At 38.3% G+C, this 16,591-nt stretch overlaps 1 protein-coding gene across 1 annotated transcript in view; it reads right to left on the reverse strand.

Annotated features, from left to right (window-relative positions):
* LOC109912529 (protein diaphanous homolog 1) overlaps positions 1-16,591 on the reverse strand; it is a 323,327-nt gene that overhangs the window by 13,766 nt on the left and 292,970 nt on the right. The window contains exon 25 of the mRNA XM_048603507.1: positions 15,118-15,207. Coding sequence (XP_048459464.1) covers positions 15,118-15,207 — 90 coding nt within the window. The remainder of the gene's footprint in view (positions 1-15,117; positions 15,208-16,591) is intronic.

Genomic DNA, 16,591 nt, shown 5'->3' on the forward strand with positions numbered 1-16,591 from the left:
ATTTCGCTTGGGAACCCTGCAGCCCAATGGTATCGATGTGGACTTCACAAGCTTCAAAATCTCCCCTCCCCCAACCGCATCGCAAAACCAGCCCAGCTTGTCCCCGCCTCCCTAACCTGTTCTCCCATCTATCCACTCCTCCCACCTCAAGCTCCACCCCCATCTCATCCCGCCCCCTTGACCTGTCCGTCCTCCCTGGACTGACCTATCCCCTCCCTAACTCCCCACCTACACTCACCTTTACTGGCTCCACCTCCGCCTCTTTGACCTGTCTGTCTCCTCTCCACCTATCCTCTCCTTTATCCATCTTCTATCCGCCTCCCCGTTTCTCCCTATTTATTTCAGAATCCCTTCCTCTCCCCCATTTCTGAAGAAGGGTCTAGGCCCGAAACGTCAGCTTTCCTGCTCCTCGGCCTGCTGTGTTCATCCAGCTCTACACCTTGTTATCTCAGATTCTCCAGCATCTGCAGTTCCTACTTTCACTGGATTAATAGTCTGTTGACAGTGTCACTATGGCACCACTTCCTACCAGACTCGTAAGTGCCTCTGAAGTAGCCTAGTAAAGTATTCAGTTCTAGAAAGATGATGATTCATCATCTCCTGATTGAAATAATTAACCATCAGCAACAAATGTCAGGTTTGCCGACACTACCCACATCCAAGAAGGAATTTGCAATGTAATGACCAGATTATAAGAATAGAACTATTCCATAAACAAAATATGAGATGATTCTCAGTGGATTTCAGCCTCCAGCATGTGTCCAATATTTTTGATGATTTTTATCACATTTTAAATATTGTCCTTAATGCAATTCATCAAAACAGTACTGTTCAACTGATGTGAATACCATATGACAGAGAAAAGAAATCATGTAAATTATACGCAAGCTAACATGTAATTCATAGGAACTTAAAATGTCAAATCAGGCTTGATTGACTTTCCAGGCCAGAGGGAACTAACTTGTAAAGTGAGATTACTGACCCGACATAAATGCGTGCCAGCCATCTGCTTTCTGCCCCCATTCTTCCTATTCTCTGATATTAAAGCAGATGGGGAGCATTTGTGCAGAGGATGGAGGGAAGGGCATAGTTTAACAAGCAAACATCTCTTTTTACTGGAAGAAAATTATAACATTAGTCAATTCTTTTAATGCCTTTTGTGTAAATGAATTTTTTTTCTGGAAGAAATGCAGAAGATTCCTGTTGAACGACTTGTAATACAGCCAACTTCCAGTCGTGCTGCACAGTTATAGAGACTGACATAATTGAAGTAACCTAGAATATCAGCAAAGCATCCTCGAGTGTTTCTGTAGTGGCACCTAAATTGATGGTTACAGAAAGGTATCAGGTATCAGATCAGTTACAAGTAAATTTGTCATATTCTTCTTTCAAAAGGACAGTGGGTGAGTGTATTGTGAATACGTACACTCTTAGACTTTCCTTTCCTATGAACTGATGCAAGAAAACCTGCATTTATATAATACTGTTCATGATCTCAAAATGCCCCAAAACACTTCATACTAAACTAATTCTGAAGTATCGTCATCTGTTATGAAAAAACAGCAGACGATTTGTCCTATAAAATAATTTGTTTCAGGGATTGTGGTTGTGGGATTAAAATTTGGTCAGGATGTTGAGAAGAATGCATTTTCTCAATCCTCTTTGACTAGTGCTATAGACCTGCTTACATCTGCTTGTGTGGCAAAATGGGGCATCAGTTTACTGTTAGATATGAAAGAAAGCATCTCTGACAGTACCCACTCAACAGGGCATCGAAATGTCTGAGTACAGTATATCAAAGTCATTACTGGACAGGAGGCGGCAGTTCAGTCTATTGGGTCAATGCCAGTTCTCTGTAAAACATCCAGTTAATTCCATTCTCCCACTCTATCGTCCCAGACCTGCAAGTTTAATTCTCTCAAGTGCCCATCCAAATTCCTTTTGCAATCACTCATAGTTCTCACTTTTGCCACAGTTATTGGCAGTGAATTCCAGATAATTATCGCTTACAGCATTAAAGAAATCTGTCCAGCACTCCTTCTGCTCTTCTTGCTCAAAGCCTTCATTTATGCTCCTTTGTTCTTGTACTTACTGTAGATAACGGGAACAGCTCTTCTTTGACTGCCTTGTCTCAACCTATCATAAAATGGTAGGTTTGAATGGAAGTTTGATAAGGAATACAATCTGCTTGAGCCTCAGCGTATCAAACCCAACCTTGCAGCAAAAGCCCCTCAACCATGGAACCATTTTGGATGTAATACATGTTAGTCTAGCACAACATCATGAAAATTCAGTGGAACCTCCCTGCTTTTTGCAGGCAACATTCTTAATTATGAAGCTCAAGATGCCATGTGCTTACTATTCTCTCAGTAGGCCCTATCCCTTTTAAAATCCTTCTTATAACACACTTCCTAAGATTTATTAATTGTGGATTAGACCTCCTGATTCATTCTGCCAAAATGCACAGCTCACACTTTGTATTAAAATTGATTCGTCTTTTCACCTACTCCACTAGCCTGATGTTCTGCTGCAGTCAAATGGAATCATATTCGATGGATATAAATGGAATCAAACATCAGCTTTCCTGCTCCTCTGATGCTGCCTGGCCTGCTGTTCTTCCAGCTCCACACTGTGTTATCTCTGACTCCAGCATCGGCAGTTCTTACTATCTCTGAATCATACTCACTGCTTGCCACAGCTCTGAGCTGGACAGCATTGGCAATTTTTAAAAAAAATGTTGGCCTATATTCCATTTTTAGATATTAAAAATAGCAGTCATTCTACCACTGACCCTTGAGGAACACCACTATCTAGCTTGCTCCAGTTATGAAAGACAACCATTTAGCAGAACTTATGGTCTTTGGTCCTTAAATGAATACTTTCCGTCAGCTGACCTTCCTATTCTTAGTCACAATTTTATTAATCAGCTTTTACTTTATCCCACTATCTTAAAATTTATCTTGACATTACCCATTGCTTTCCCTTCAGTTACTTCAAGATATTCAATTAGTTTATTCAAGCACAAAAAACCTCATAAATTTATGCTGGATGTCCTTGATTAACTAGTCCTCTCAAAATGGATATTTTCCCCTTGATTATTGTTCTCAAAATCTTGCGTGCCACTAACAATGACATGGACACCCTTTAGTTATTAGGAATGTTCTTGAACAAGGGTTTCAATATTTGTCACTCCCTAGTCTTCTGGCATCTCCCCCACGTCCTATCCTAACTTGAATTTAGGAAAATAATGGCGAGCTGTTCTGCTGTCTCTGTTTCCACAGGAAACTCAAGACGTTAACTATCCGGCACAGTTGAGTTATCCACTTTTAAGTAGAATTATCCTCTCCGGAAAATCCTTACCGTCAGCTTACCTCTACTTCTCTTTTACTGATATTTGGTCAGTGCCCGCTTTCTTTGTAAACAATGACACTGAGAAATCTAGCCTTGCCCTGTATCTCTAAGTATAAATCACCTTTTTGTCTCTAATTAGTCCACCCAACCTCTTGCCACATGTTTAGTATTTAATTGACTACATGAATCGCAGAGTCAGATCCTCCATTCAATATGATTAAGGCTGACATTTGGCTTCAACTTCACTTTCCATCTGCTCCCTACATCCCTTGGTTCCCAAGAAACCAAAAATCTGCCTTTTAAATACATACAATGATAATGCTTCTACAACCCTCTGGGGTTAGTGTACTGTCAAGATTCACAATCCTTTGTGAGAAGATATTTTTCTGCATCCCAGTCACAAAAATTTGACCCCTTATTTTCTCACTCAATTGCTCTAGATTCTCTAATTATTTAATTCTGTTTTAGATTCTCCAGCCAGGGGAGACAACCTCTCTAAGACTTCTAATTTCCTTACATTAAAGGTTAAAACAGCATTTGTTTTCTTGATTGCTTGCATGCTAATCTCTTCTATCCTGTGTAGGAATACATTGAATTATCTCTGAATGTCAACATTTATAAGTTTCGCATCATTTAAGATAGATTCTGCTTTTTTTTATTTTTACAAATCAAAATGAATAATCTCACTTTCACAAATTGCACTCCATTTACCACCTTGTTGCCCACTCAATTAACCTGTCTATATTGGAGACAGCAAGAACTGCAGATGCTGGAGTCAGAGTTAATACAGGGTGGAGCTGGAGGAACATAGGAGGTCAGTAAGCATCAGAGGAGCAGGAGAGTTGACGTTTTGGGACGGGACTCTTCATCAGGACCTGATGAAGGGTTCTGACCCGAAATGTCAACTCTCTTGCTCCTTTGATGCTGCCTGACCTCCTATTTTCCTCCAGCTCCACACTGCATTGAACCTGTCTATATCACTTTGCAGCCTTTGTGTCTTCCTCACAACTTGATCTCACCTGGCTTTGTATAATTAGCTAACTTGGATGCATTACTTTCAGTCTCTTTGTTAAAGACATCAACATAGGTTATCAATCGTTGAGGCCTCAATTCAGCTTTGTAATACTCCCTAGTCACAGCCTGCCAACTTGAAAATGTCTGGCTATCCCCACTCTTTCAGTCAATTAACAACTCTTCTATCCGTGCTTATAAATCACCCCTCAATTCCATAAGCCCTTATTTGTGTATTAACTCTTAGTGCAGCATTTTACCAAATTCCTTTTAGGAATCCGAGTATATATACTTACTGGCTCCCCTTTGTTTGCCTGATTTAATTTGTCAAATAGGATTTCCCTTTCATAAAACCATGTTGACTTCTAATCACGCTAAATTTTTTTAAGTGCTTTGTTGAGACTTCTGTCTGACTCAGAGGCATGAACTTTAGATTAAATCAAGGATTACACCTGATTACTTAATAAAATCTTTGGACGAGATAAGTGGTGCACTCCCTCGGTAAACCAAGAATGGTATAATCTGCAAAACATAATAAATACAAGACTGTGCAATTCGAAAACAACTGACCAGAGTAATTCTTTCTTTAATGGAAAAAGGTATTTTTGATCTCTGTCATGTAGTCTCCTGGTTTGTATTTCTATGCTGCACCAAAGCTGAATCATTTCCTCATTTGGGAATTATTATGCGGTTGTAACTGATGCATTGACGTTTAAAAAAAAGTGCATCTCATGTTGGGGACAGCAATTCAATGTCATACAAGATTATACAACAGTTCATTAGCTGGGTCAGAACTGAGGGCAATGGGAGCTCTAACTGCGCATTATAGATTTTTACTCACCTTTAACCATTCTAATATCCCAAAAGAACAATGAGTTGTGAATTAAGAAATGGTTTAAGTGTAAACTTAACTCTTAAGGCCAAAAATACATGGTTTATGCAAGTTTTCCAAGTGTTTTGCTTTGAAGATCAGACAAGCAAGACAGCAAATTAATGATTTCATTCTCTGTGCAAGTTAATCTAAACCAAAGGACATGCTTTCAGCTTTGAGATAAACAGAATCATGGAGTCTGATCCTTACATTGCATGAAAGAAAAAAGGGATTTTAACTTACTTGGCCATCACAAACAAATAGGTCTGAGTATTACGGTATTGTGACTTTTTTCAACTATTAAATATTATACAGTTTCCACTTTCATAGCTCAACAGCTTAAGCCTAACACCTTATTATCTAGGGAAAAAGCTGGAATCTATTATTAAGGTGGTTCAAGCAAGACACTTAGAAAATCACAATGCAGTCAGGTACAGTTATCATGTTTGTGAAAAGGAAATCATATTTGACTAACTTATTGGAGCTCTTTAGGAAATAATAATTAACACAAATAAAGGAGAACATGTGGATGTGCTGTACTTAGATTTCCAGAGGCATCTGATAAAGTGCCACAAGGACTATATCACAAAATAAGATCTCATGGTGTTGTGGGTAACATATGAGCACAAACAGAAGATTCATTAGCCAACAGGAATGTATATAAAAATATATAATGCGCAGTTAGAGCTCCCATTGCCCTCAGGGAGCAGGCATAAATAGTCATTTTCAGGTTGGCAAGAGCTGACTTGATTTGATTATTTGATTAATTGTCATGTGTACCTAAGTACAGTGAAAAGCTTTGTTTACAAGTAATACAGGCGAGTCATAGTGAGCAAGGGAATGCAGATCACAGGGTGAAAAACATATAGACAGACGCATACAAGTTATATCGCACAGGGCGTGCGCTAGGCAAGATCAACATTAGCAAGATCAGCATTATTTGAAGTTAGAGAGTCCATTCATCAGTCTATTAACGGCAGGGAAGAAGCTGTAGGAGAGCATTACTGGGTGCAACGGGTCTTTGATGATTTTGGCAGCCTTTCCACAGCAACGGGCCGTGTAAATAGAGTCTATGGATGGACGGTTGGCTTCTGTGATGATCTGTGCTATGCACACAACCTTCTGTAGTTTCTTATGGTCCTGGGCAGAACAGTAGCTATATCAGGCCATTATGCATCCAGACAATGTGCTTTCAATGTTGCATCTGTAAAGTTTGGTGAGGGACATGGTGGACATACCAAATTTCCTGAACTGCCTGAGGAGGTAGAGGTGTTGTTGTGCCTTCCTGACCATTGCATCTACTTGGGAGGTCCAGGACAGGGCATGCGGGGTGGCACAGGAATCAGTGCTGAGGTTTCAACTATTTATATTAATGATTTGAATGAAGGGACCAAATCTGTGGTGCTCAATGTACAGATGACATAAAAATAGGTGAGAAGCTCAGTTTTGATAAGGACACAAATGCACAGAGATAGGTCAAGTGAACGGACAAAATTGGGCAGCTGCAGTATAACATGGGTAAATGTGAACTTACCCATTGTGACAGAAAGAATAGAAAAGCAGCACATTTTTTATATGGAGAGAGATGTAGAACTCTGTGGTACAGAGGGTGTTTTGGTACATGACTCTCAAAAGGTTATAAAAAGTTAGAATGCTGGTACAGCAAGTGATTAAGGTGATTATTGCAAGGGCAATTAAACATATAAGTAAGGAAATTTTACACATTCCTCTGTCATAATTCAAAGCCCTCAGAAAATCATCAATTAATCTGAAAATTAGATTTTGGGCTCTCAATAAACTTGATGCCATTTTTTAAATGTGCGCACCGACTAAGCTGAACTAATTGCAGGACATCGGCTACTCAATTTGACCTTTAGCGGTGAATATCATTAATGGAGAAAAGGAAAATAAATAATGCATAAAGTGTGGAGCTCCCTCAAGGTATCAGCTGCAAATCAGTGGTCTGCGTTTGGCTGAATCAGAAAGTTAGAGAACTGAGGAGTGCTGGAGGTCCTACCTTTTGGATAAGACAAAGTAAAATCTGCTTTCTAGATGGACATAAAAGATCAGCTGGTGCTATTTCAAGAAAAACTGGGAATTTTTACCAAATGTCCTAGGTAATGTTTATCTCTCAAACAAAATCTCTGAAATAAATATTCTGTTGATGATCAATTTTTGTACTTGCAGGAGCTTGTTGTGTGCAAATTAGCTTTCATGCTTCCTACACAGAATTGTTATGATGCAGGAAGGTCATTCAGCCCATTATGTCTGCACTGATTCTCCAATGTGAACTGCAGGCAATGACCTAGTGGTGTTGCTACTGGATTGGTAATCCAAAGAATGAGGCAATATTCTGGGGCTCCAGGTTCAAATCCTACCATGGCAAGTTATGTAATTTGAATGCAATTAACAAAATCTGGAATTTGATCACTGATTGTCATAAAAATCCACATGGTTCACTCCTGTCCTTTAGGAAGGAAACTGCCATCCACTGTTTGTCTGGCCTGTATGTGACTCCAGATACCACAGAAATGTGGCTGACTCTTAAATGCCTCGGAAACCATTCAGTTATACCCAAGGCAACAAGGGAAGGGCAATAAATACTGGCCCAGCAACCTCATGGGAATAATTTTAAAAAATCATTATGACTTAGTGCCTTTTGAGTACTTTTCCCATATCTCGCACAGTGATTCTATCCAGTAATTATCCAATGTTTCAATTGACTCTACCTCCACCACACTTCCTGACAGTGTATTCCAGACCTGAGCCACTTATTGTGTGAAAAAGCTCTGTCTCACATTACATTTGCTTTAAATTTGTGTTCTCTAATTCTCAATCCTTTTTACAAGTGGAAACAGGTTCTGCTTATGTCACAGTAAATGCTACATTCAAAAGTATAAATACTTTGGGCTCGTGCAAGACATTACTGACATATACGTTCTTTATTTCTAAACTGTGTGACAATAGAAACTGGAGCTTATTCTTAATCCTTCTAATTCTTAAGTATATTGCTAAAGCTAGCCTAACCTTTCTGAGGAGCAAGCCAAAGGTGAAATAAGGGCACACTGTCCTCAATATTGTCAATTGAAATTCTGGTCAGAAACAAAAATTGAGCTGCACTCACTCGTATCTGAATTCCAGTTAAATTATAACATCAGCAAAGAGCAGACTGTCCAACTTTCTCCCACATAGCATTTAACAATAGATGGCTCAAGCCGATTTGAAAGTTCCCAGAAATAACAACAGACTACTTGTGACCTTGTTTAAGCAGTACTTTGCATTGGCTGCAATTAAACAACAAACAATGTGAAGTCAAAGCAAGGTTATCTGCCTTAATTGTACTTTGGCTGATATTTGTACCCAATTAGACTAAATTGCTCGCATTCATACAAACATAAAACCACTTTTTACGAAGCTCACATATATTGTATAAAGGGGTCAGTTCTGTTGAATTAAGGGTTAACATACAGAAGCAGATAAAACATTTTCTGTATTATAGATAATGCAAAACTCAATAAGACTGCTAATTTTATTTAGAAATTTTATGATGGATTATTTTGCTCTGTCTGGAAAACTGACTGTTGCTTTGTAAGGCTGTGTTATTGAGCTTGATCGTAGCCTGAAGGAAAGTGAAACATCACTATGCAGTAACCAACATAAATTTTTGCCTCTATTTTTGATGTAACTGGCAACCTTTAATACCTGCAGCAATGCTCAACTCCATAAGGTTGTCTCCCTAACCCTGTCCACATAAGCTTTTTGAAATTATTTCCCCATTTCTGGAGCTTCCTGAAAATAAATTATTCAGTACAAAATGGTTCAATGTTAGCAATGGTGTTATAAATCTGTTATCTGACAAAAAAAATGTGCCTCTTAGAAACTTCATGTCCTGTGGACTTTTATTTTGTTAATAGTTCCAACTGAAAGTTCGTGCCAGACATCTCCACAGACAGTTTCACTTGTGTCGATAATCATGCTCTTCCCTGCAGATAATTTACAGACTACGCACAGTCTGAGCATCAAGAGCCAAATCACAACCAGTAAGAGAACGTGCTCTGGTAACTGATGTAAAGTGGGTGTGTATTGCAGAAATGTCAAGCTGCACAAAGCTACATCAAAGCCAGTGAAATATAGTGCTGCAGTGAGGGATCAATGCGACAGAACCTGGAACGTGCTGATGGTCAAAAATACAAAGAGACTTCTGTATTCAAAGTAGTGTGAATTACAGATCCTACTGCATTAACTTAGACTGCAGAGACATTTATGCATCAGTTTGTTTACAATACAGAACACTGACACTATATTAGAGGTGCAGAATAAATCCATAAAGTTATTTGCTAACTACTTTAATAAATGGAATTCTGGCAGTGGTCATTTGAAGAATGGTAATTTGCAGTGAGCATGAAATAAAATTAAAAGCTTTCAGGAAATGCATAAAGGTCTAGTAGAATTGTAGAAATTTATTCATAAATGAAGCAGAAACCACCAGACTGGTTACATTATACAGGAAATACAGCAATTTAGTCTCTACTTATCTTGAGCACTTTTATTAGCCTACAATCTTGCAAATCCCCAGCACTCATCACATTAAATGTATTGGCACAAGTAAAAACTGAGTTCTAAGCTGAATTACTGCGTCAGCGTGTTGTTAATTTTTAAAAATGCTGTTTGAATGTAAACGCAAAACCATCTGACCAACATGTTCTACATGGCTATGTCCAGAGCAGCTTTTGTCTGCACAGTGGTGCAATTATTCATGACTTTTCAGGTATTAAGCATTTTCTGATTTACTGTAGCTATGTTACTTATGCAGAAACTGAATGAGATAACACTGATTTGATTGTAACTCTGCTTGAGGGAAGGCTGCTTTTAAGGAGACTCAATGTGTTTTGAGTACAATCAGAAGTACACTGCACAGCTTTGTGGTGCAATATAAATCATGATTATCCTGCGTAGGCACTTGTGCTGACTGGATCCTACTGGAGATGTTTGCAGATTGGGCTGTTGCAGGATCACATCTTAATATATAACTGAGCCAATTGAAAGTTACATCTGATTTCTAATTTAGGTCATTGCCTGTCCAGTAAAATAAACAATCAAACGTAGACCAGCTGTTAAGAATTCAGTCTGGTCTGTTGCTGTTTAACGTATTGATTAATTAATCAATCAACCAATAATTAATTAATTAATTACATTTTAATTCTCATCTTATTTGTTGGATTTGCATTGAAAACTGTTTCCCTATCCATACTGTCACTATGGAATCCCCACCATGTCCTTATAGTGTGCACCACCCCATTGTTGCTTCCTTCAAAATTCAGCATGGCGCGCACTGTCTCTGTGTTGACCAATCTCACAGCTTTAAAACGTCACACAACACCATGGAAGATGCAGTAGCCCACATAAAAGATCAAACATGTGCTTGTTATGTGTTGCTTAGATCTTTGGGACTTATCGTGAAAGACTATATAGCTGGTGTTCTGTCTCATTACCCAATTTATACATGTGGAAATAGACCGCAGAAGACAAACAAAAAAGTAACACAATAGGCCAGTTATGTTATACATAAACTATATAATTTAATTATTTCATGAGATGTAGCCATTGTTAGATGGGCCAACATTTCTTACTCATCCTTAATTATCCCTTGAACAGAAAGGTCTGCTAGGCCATTTCAGAGGACAGTTAAGAGTTAATCACATTGCTGTGGGTTCAGAGTAATTTACAGGCCAGGTAAGGATGGGCATACGAACCCATGTCCCTAGATCATCAATCTAGTCTTGTGGATTATTATCCCAGTAACATTATCATATATCATTTCTTTTCTCTGCACCCAGTGATGATACTCGATGGAATAATTTTGGATTTATAAGAATGATAGAATTTTCAATGGAATGATTTTGGAAGCTAAATCTGAAGCTATAATTAAAATTAATTTAGACAAATAAGCCCAAGAGATAACTACATTGAAATTGCACAGAACTCATTTTAAGTATTTAGTAATAACTAAATACATGTTCATCTTTTCTGACATTATAGATCAAACAATGTTTGACTGCAAAGTAGGGTCCCTGGACTGAAATGTTAATTCTGCTTTCTCTCCACAGATGCTGCCAGACCTGCTGAGATTTTCCAGCAATTTCTGTTTCTGTTTCGAATTTCTAGTATTTACAGTTCTTCGGATTTTTGTTTAATGTTCAATTGCTATTATGTACACCATGAGTGCAGAACTGTTTTGAAGAAGGGTCACTTGATCCAAAACATTAACTCTGATTCTCTCCAGAGATGCTGCCAGACCTGCTGAGCTTTTGCAGAAATTTATTTTCTGTCTCTGATTTAAAGCATCCGCAGTTCTTTCAGTTTTTAAAACCTTCCAAACCTGGGTTATGTTTGGATAGAGTTTCCTGAAAAATTTAATGCTGGATTGAACTATAGCTGGTTGGAGGCCTGTCATTGACAATGGGCATAGTTTAAGGAAAATAATTAGGACATTTGCAAAAGCTCATCATGCAACCTTGAAGCAAAATGGTTTAAGTACAGCATCACCCTGTAGTATCACATCGTCCGTGTTTAATTGGCTAAGTTTATTGAGGGGCTGTGCAGCAGAATCCTTCCAGCAGCATATGCAAAAGTACAGCTTGATTATTTAATGTTATTCAAGCGTCATTAGTTATTTCCTATAATGTTACTAATTCAGCTAGGACTCACCCACGCACACAGCTCTCAGAGAATTCCATTTGAGTAATGGCTGTGCAGCTGAATCTGAAACTGAATCCTTTCATCTTATTCTAAATTTCAGGCAAATCCATCAGTATTATTTACTTAACTGTTCCCTGGAAGCCTTTTATAGTCTTTCTTGACAGACCTTTTACAAAACTTGCTCATGATCCAGCTGCTTTTCCCAATTTTCAGTCCATTGTTTCAACACAATTCAGCATTGAGTCAGCCACCAGCCCATGTGTCTGGAACACCCTTTTAACCCACCATTTTCTATTGATTCAGAAAAGGCTATATGAAGCAATAATGTGGACATTGTCCTGGCAACATCAAGACAGGAATAAATGAATGCATATCAAAGCTGCTAATCTTTTAGCCCATTATCAATTTGGCAAATCAGGGCATGTATAATCCAATATTGCTACTCAAGTATACTAATATATTTTCTCCATCTTAAAATAAGCTCTTCTAGCTAATATTTTCCAATTCAACATGAGCATCAAGGAAAAGCAGTACTGTTTGCTACATTACAAAGGTGCCCACAGACGGTGGCGGGTGAAAGGGGGACGCCTCCTGTGAACGTGTCCATGCTTCACAGTCAACGCTTAATGCATGTTTCATGTCATCACTTAATGTGTACTTAGCCAGAGCAAGTGCATGGTCCTGGACTTCATTCCAGATGTATGCCGAGACACTCAAGTTGGCTCAAGTATGGCTTCTATCCACTAGTAATCCATACCATTGGAAAACATTTAAGAAAAAGCTTTGGAAGTCTGTTGCATTTTTGAAGTTGAGCAAATATCACAAAGATAACCTTTGAAACAAAACCCCATAAACCTGCTATTCTATTGACCGTGCTAATTATGAAAACCCAGTGGGCTCACTAATTTCCTTCAATGCAGGGTATGAGCTATCGTGTTTCGAGCTCACATTGTATCTTGATTTTTAATGTTGTCTATTCTGGCTTCTCAGCTGTAAAAGCAATTACATAAAAACATCCATTACCACACATTTCTGTGTAATCAGCACCCCCAATACTACATCAGAAAAATAAACAGGATCGAAGTTAGTTGTGATACTCTTCAGGGCTGAGCAGATCACTATTATATTCAATTGGATGGGATATCAAAGAATTATTTGGTCCTGCTGAATCCTATCTATTTGTCTGCACCTGCGTATATTTAGTAGTTTTGTATTAGGAAAAAGGCAGTAACTGTAATGGACTTCAACAGCAAGAGTCAAAATTAAGGGGTACCCAGAGTTATCATTTTGGTGTATTGACTAGGAATTAAACAAAGGTATCACAGAAGCAAACTTTTAAATTTAATCTCTAAGCAACTGGTTTTGTGTTGAAAATAAATCACTCTACAGAAAGAAAAGAGTATGTGACAAATGCCATGTCAATTTGAAACAGATGAGAAAAAGAACGTTTTCATATAGAGCCTTTCAGAACCTCAGGATATTACAAACATGTTACAACCAATGAAGTACTTTTCGAACTGTACATTGTTGTAATGCAGGAAATGAAGACAATCTGGGTACAGCAAGGTTCCAAAAACATCACTGCAATGATGATTAGATTTTCTGAAGTTGGTTGAGGAATTACATGTTGGTCAGGACCACAGGGAACATCCCTGCAGTAGGCTGAATCATGCCAAGTGATCCTTTTGTCCTCGAGAAGGCAGACATGGCCTTGGTTTAAACAGTACACCTATGAAGCACAGCTCCTAAATTGCAACACTGAGTTCTGTGCTCAAATCTCTGAAGGGACTGAAACCTATAACTTTCTTACTGCAAGCCTACCACAAAGTGAAGGCTGACGCTTAACTTGGATATGCCCTTCTAATGTAAGGGAGGATAGAAAATAAGTCATTCACTATTTGACTGCACTATTCCAGAGACTAGCTGCAGTACTAATGCCTACGAACTGTACTATAACTTGAATAAATTCAACACGTCTTCATTCAAATACTTACTGATTCGACTCAAGGTGACTGCCAGTCAGTCAGAACCCCTAAAATAAACTCTTCTGTGAACAGTTAGGACAGAAATTGTGAAAAAATGAGGATCATATATCTGCAAATCATAGGTAGATGAATAACTAAACAGAAACATTGACCCCCCCCCCCACTTATATTATAGTCTGCAGATGTACAAAGTATCATTACATTCCTGAACGACTACTGAAGATTAAAGGGTGATCTCACTCAGTTGTAAATGACTAAAAGGTTGATACAGTAGGAAGGGACAAGCTATTTCCTTTTGTGTGGGAGATACCACAACAAGGAATAAAACAAAATTAGGGTTGGCTTTTATGGAACAAAGTCAGGAAGTACTTATTCAATCATAGAAGTATAAATTTGAATACCTCCTCCAAAATAGCGGTTGAGGGTTGAAATCAGTTTAAAATTTCAAAACTGAAATTGATAGGTTTTTGTAAAACAAGAACACTAAAGGCTATAGAACCAAAGCAGGTAAATTGATTTAATATTCATATATTATATAATGTACATTAGCATATCTATTGTAGATCAGGTTCAAGAGGCTCTTAGGTTCCTATGATTACAAACTGAAAAGAAAGCCAATTTAAATGGATGCTTGGTTCCTAAACATTTCCCTTGGAAATTTCCCTGTTGCAAATTATTTCAAAAATATGGTTAAATTTCAGTTGCCTTCCTAAGTAATCCAAAGTCAGAGTGAAACTGGATTGTGAAGTCAAACTCTCACGAGAAGACAGGATATCATGGATGCTTGAACTCTGGTATAAAAACAGAAAATGCTGGGAATATTTAACAGTACTGGCAGCAGCTGCGAGAAAGAATCAGAGTTAATCGCGCAGGACAATGATTTTTCATCAAAACTAGAAACTGTCAGAGATGTTGCCAGTCCTGAGTTATTTTAGTATTTTTGGTATTTCATTATGTTCTCATGTAGTTAGAGAGTTTGGAACAATAGTATGTCACATGAGCAATGCCAAAATCTGAAGGTCTTCCTTATCCGTTTGTTACAACCCTGCTGGAAAGTCACAGTTTGTCAGTAAACCCAAGAACAATTCACCAGATTTTCTAATGGATTTATAATGGTTTGTCGTTTTATGGGTATGCAAAAAACTGCATATCTCATAATGCAAGTTAATAAGCTGAAATATTTTTGTGTTTAGCACTTACCAGCTTGCCGTGGACCTCTCTTTCTCCTGAAGGCAGCTCCTGATTGAAGTGCCTCCATTAGACTATCCATTACACCTGTCTCATCACCCTCTGTGGACAGAGAAATAGCAAGAAACAGAGATCAGACAACTGTTAATAACAAAAGCAAATCATCAGCAATCACACGTGACTAAACTTACTCAGGAATTATGATGATCTTGAACATGAATCTACGTTACTGAGCTAACCATATGGAACAGTCAAAATGAGTACAATTTAAGAACAACAGAACATGCGTTGCTGTACAGAATAAATTTATAAATGCATAATTCGACACATATTTCTGCAATTCCTAACACATAAAATTACAATACATTGCAGTCACTCATACCTCAATCAGAAATCAAATAGTTTCAATACTTTCACCAAGCCCACCTAGTGCCTGCCTCCATGCTCTCATGCAGGTATGGAATTTTGAGGAAGGTACCAGCATTAGCTTTCAATATCTCAGCAAAATGGCCACTCCTAATTTATGGATAATATGGATAATATGAGAGGTTATCATACATGTCTGGTGACAGGTGGGACATGAACCTGGACCTCCTGGATCAGAGACAGGGACACTGCTGCTGCACCACAAGAGCCCGTCACTCTTCATTTATGCATCCTGGTAGCGAATGCCTATCAGCTGTTTGATGGGAGTTAGGGGGCACTGCAGTAACACTTGATGTTTGTTGTCATCCAACATAAACACTACTTTACTTTCCATTTGTAATCACTGGATTCCGAGCAGTTGTAGGAACTATGACATATCCTTCTCGTTTGAAGGATAATTGTCGTGTCTCGACTGCAACAGGTAGTTCAGTATAAGCTGTGAATTTAAGCTTTTGGACCCTTGTCTTCATGATCTCATATAACACAAAGCAGTTGATTTACCCATTCAGTGTTAGGGAATAAATTGTTGCTTTCTCAGTCTCAGAATAAGAACATGTCCTTTGGTTCAAAAATTATCTAAATTGAGATAACTGCTGCAATATTCATCCACTTTTCTCGAAATATCAAAGGAGATGAATTGGTCTTTTAGAAATATGTGAACTCTATGCAAAACAGTAGGAGCATATCTGACCTTCTGTACAGCCACAACCATTCTCAGTATCATAGAGCTGCTCCTTTCAGGTAAACGTAGTCATCAGTTTAGACAGGAAAGAAAGTATAATTAACAAATCCCATAAATGCTGGCAATTCACAGCAGATTTAAAACCATGTTGAAGGAAAAGCTTAATATGATTTTGTCAGAACTCAGGTAACCTTTTCTGTCAGACGTTAATCAACTTCCAATGCATTTGTAGCAGTTACAGAATCATAGAATCGTACAGCATGGAAGCAGACTCTTTGGTTCAACTCAACCACACCGACCAGACATCCCAATCTGACCTAGATAACAAGGTGTAGAGCTGGATGAACACAGCAGGCCAGGCAGCATCAGAGGAGCAGG

This window comes from Rhincodon typus, chromosome 12 (assembly GCF_021869965.1).
Source record: "Rhincodon typus isolate 14 chromosome 12, sRhiTyp1.1, whole genome shotgun sequence".
Classification (NCBI taxonomy): Eukaryota; Metazoa; Chordata; class Chondrichthyes; order Orectolobiformes; family Rhincodontidae; genus Rhincodon; species Rhincodon typus.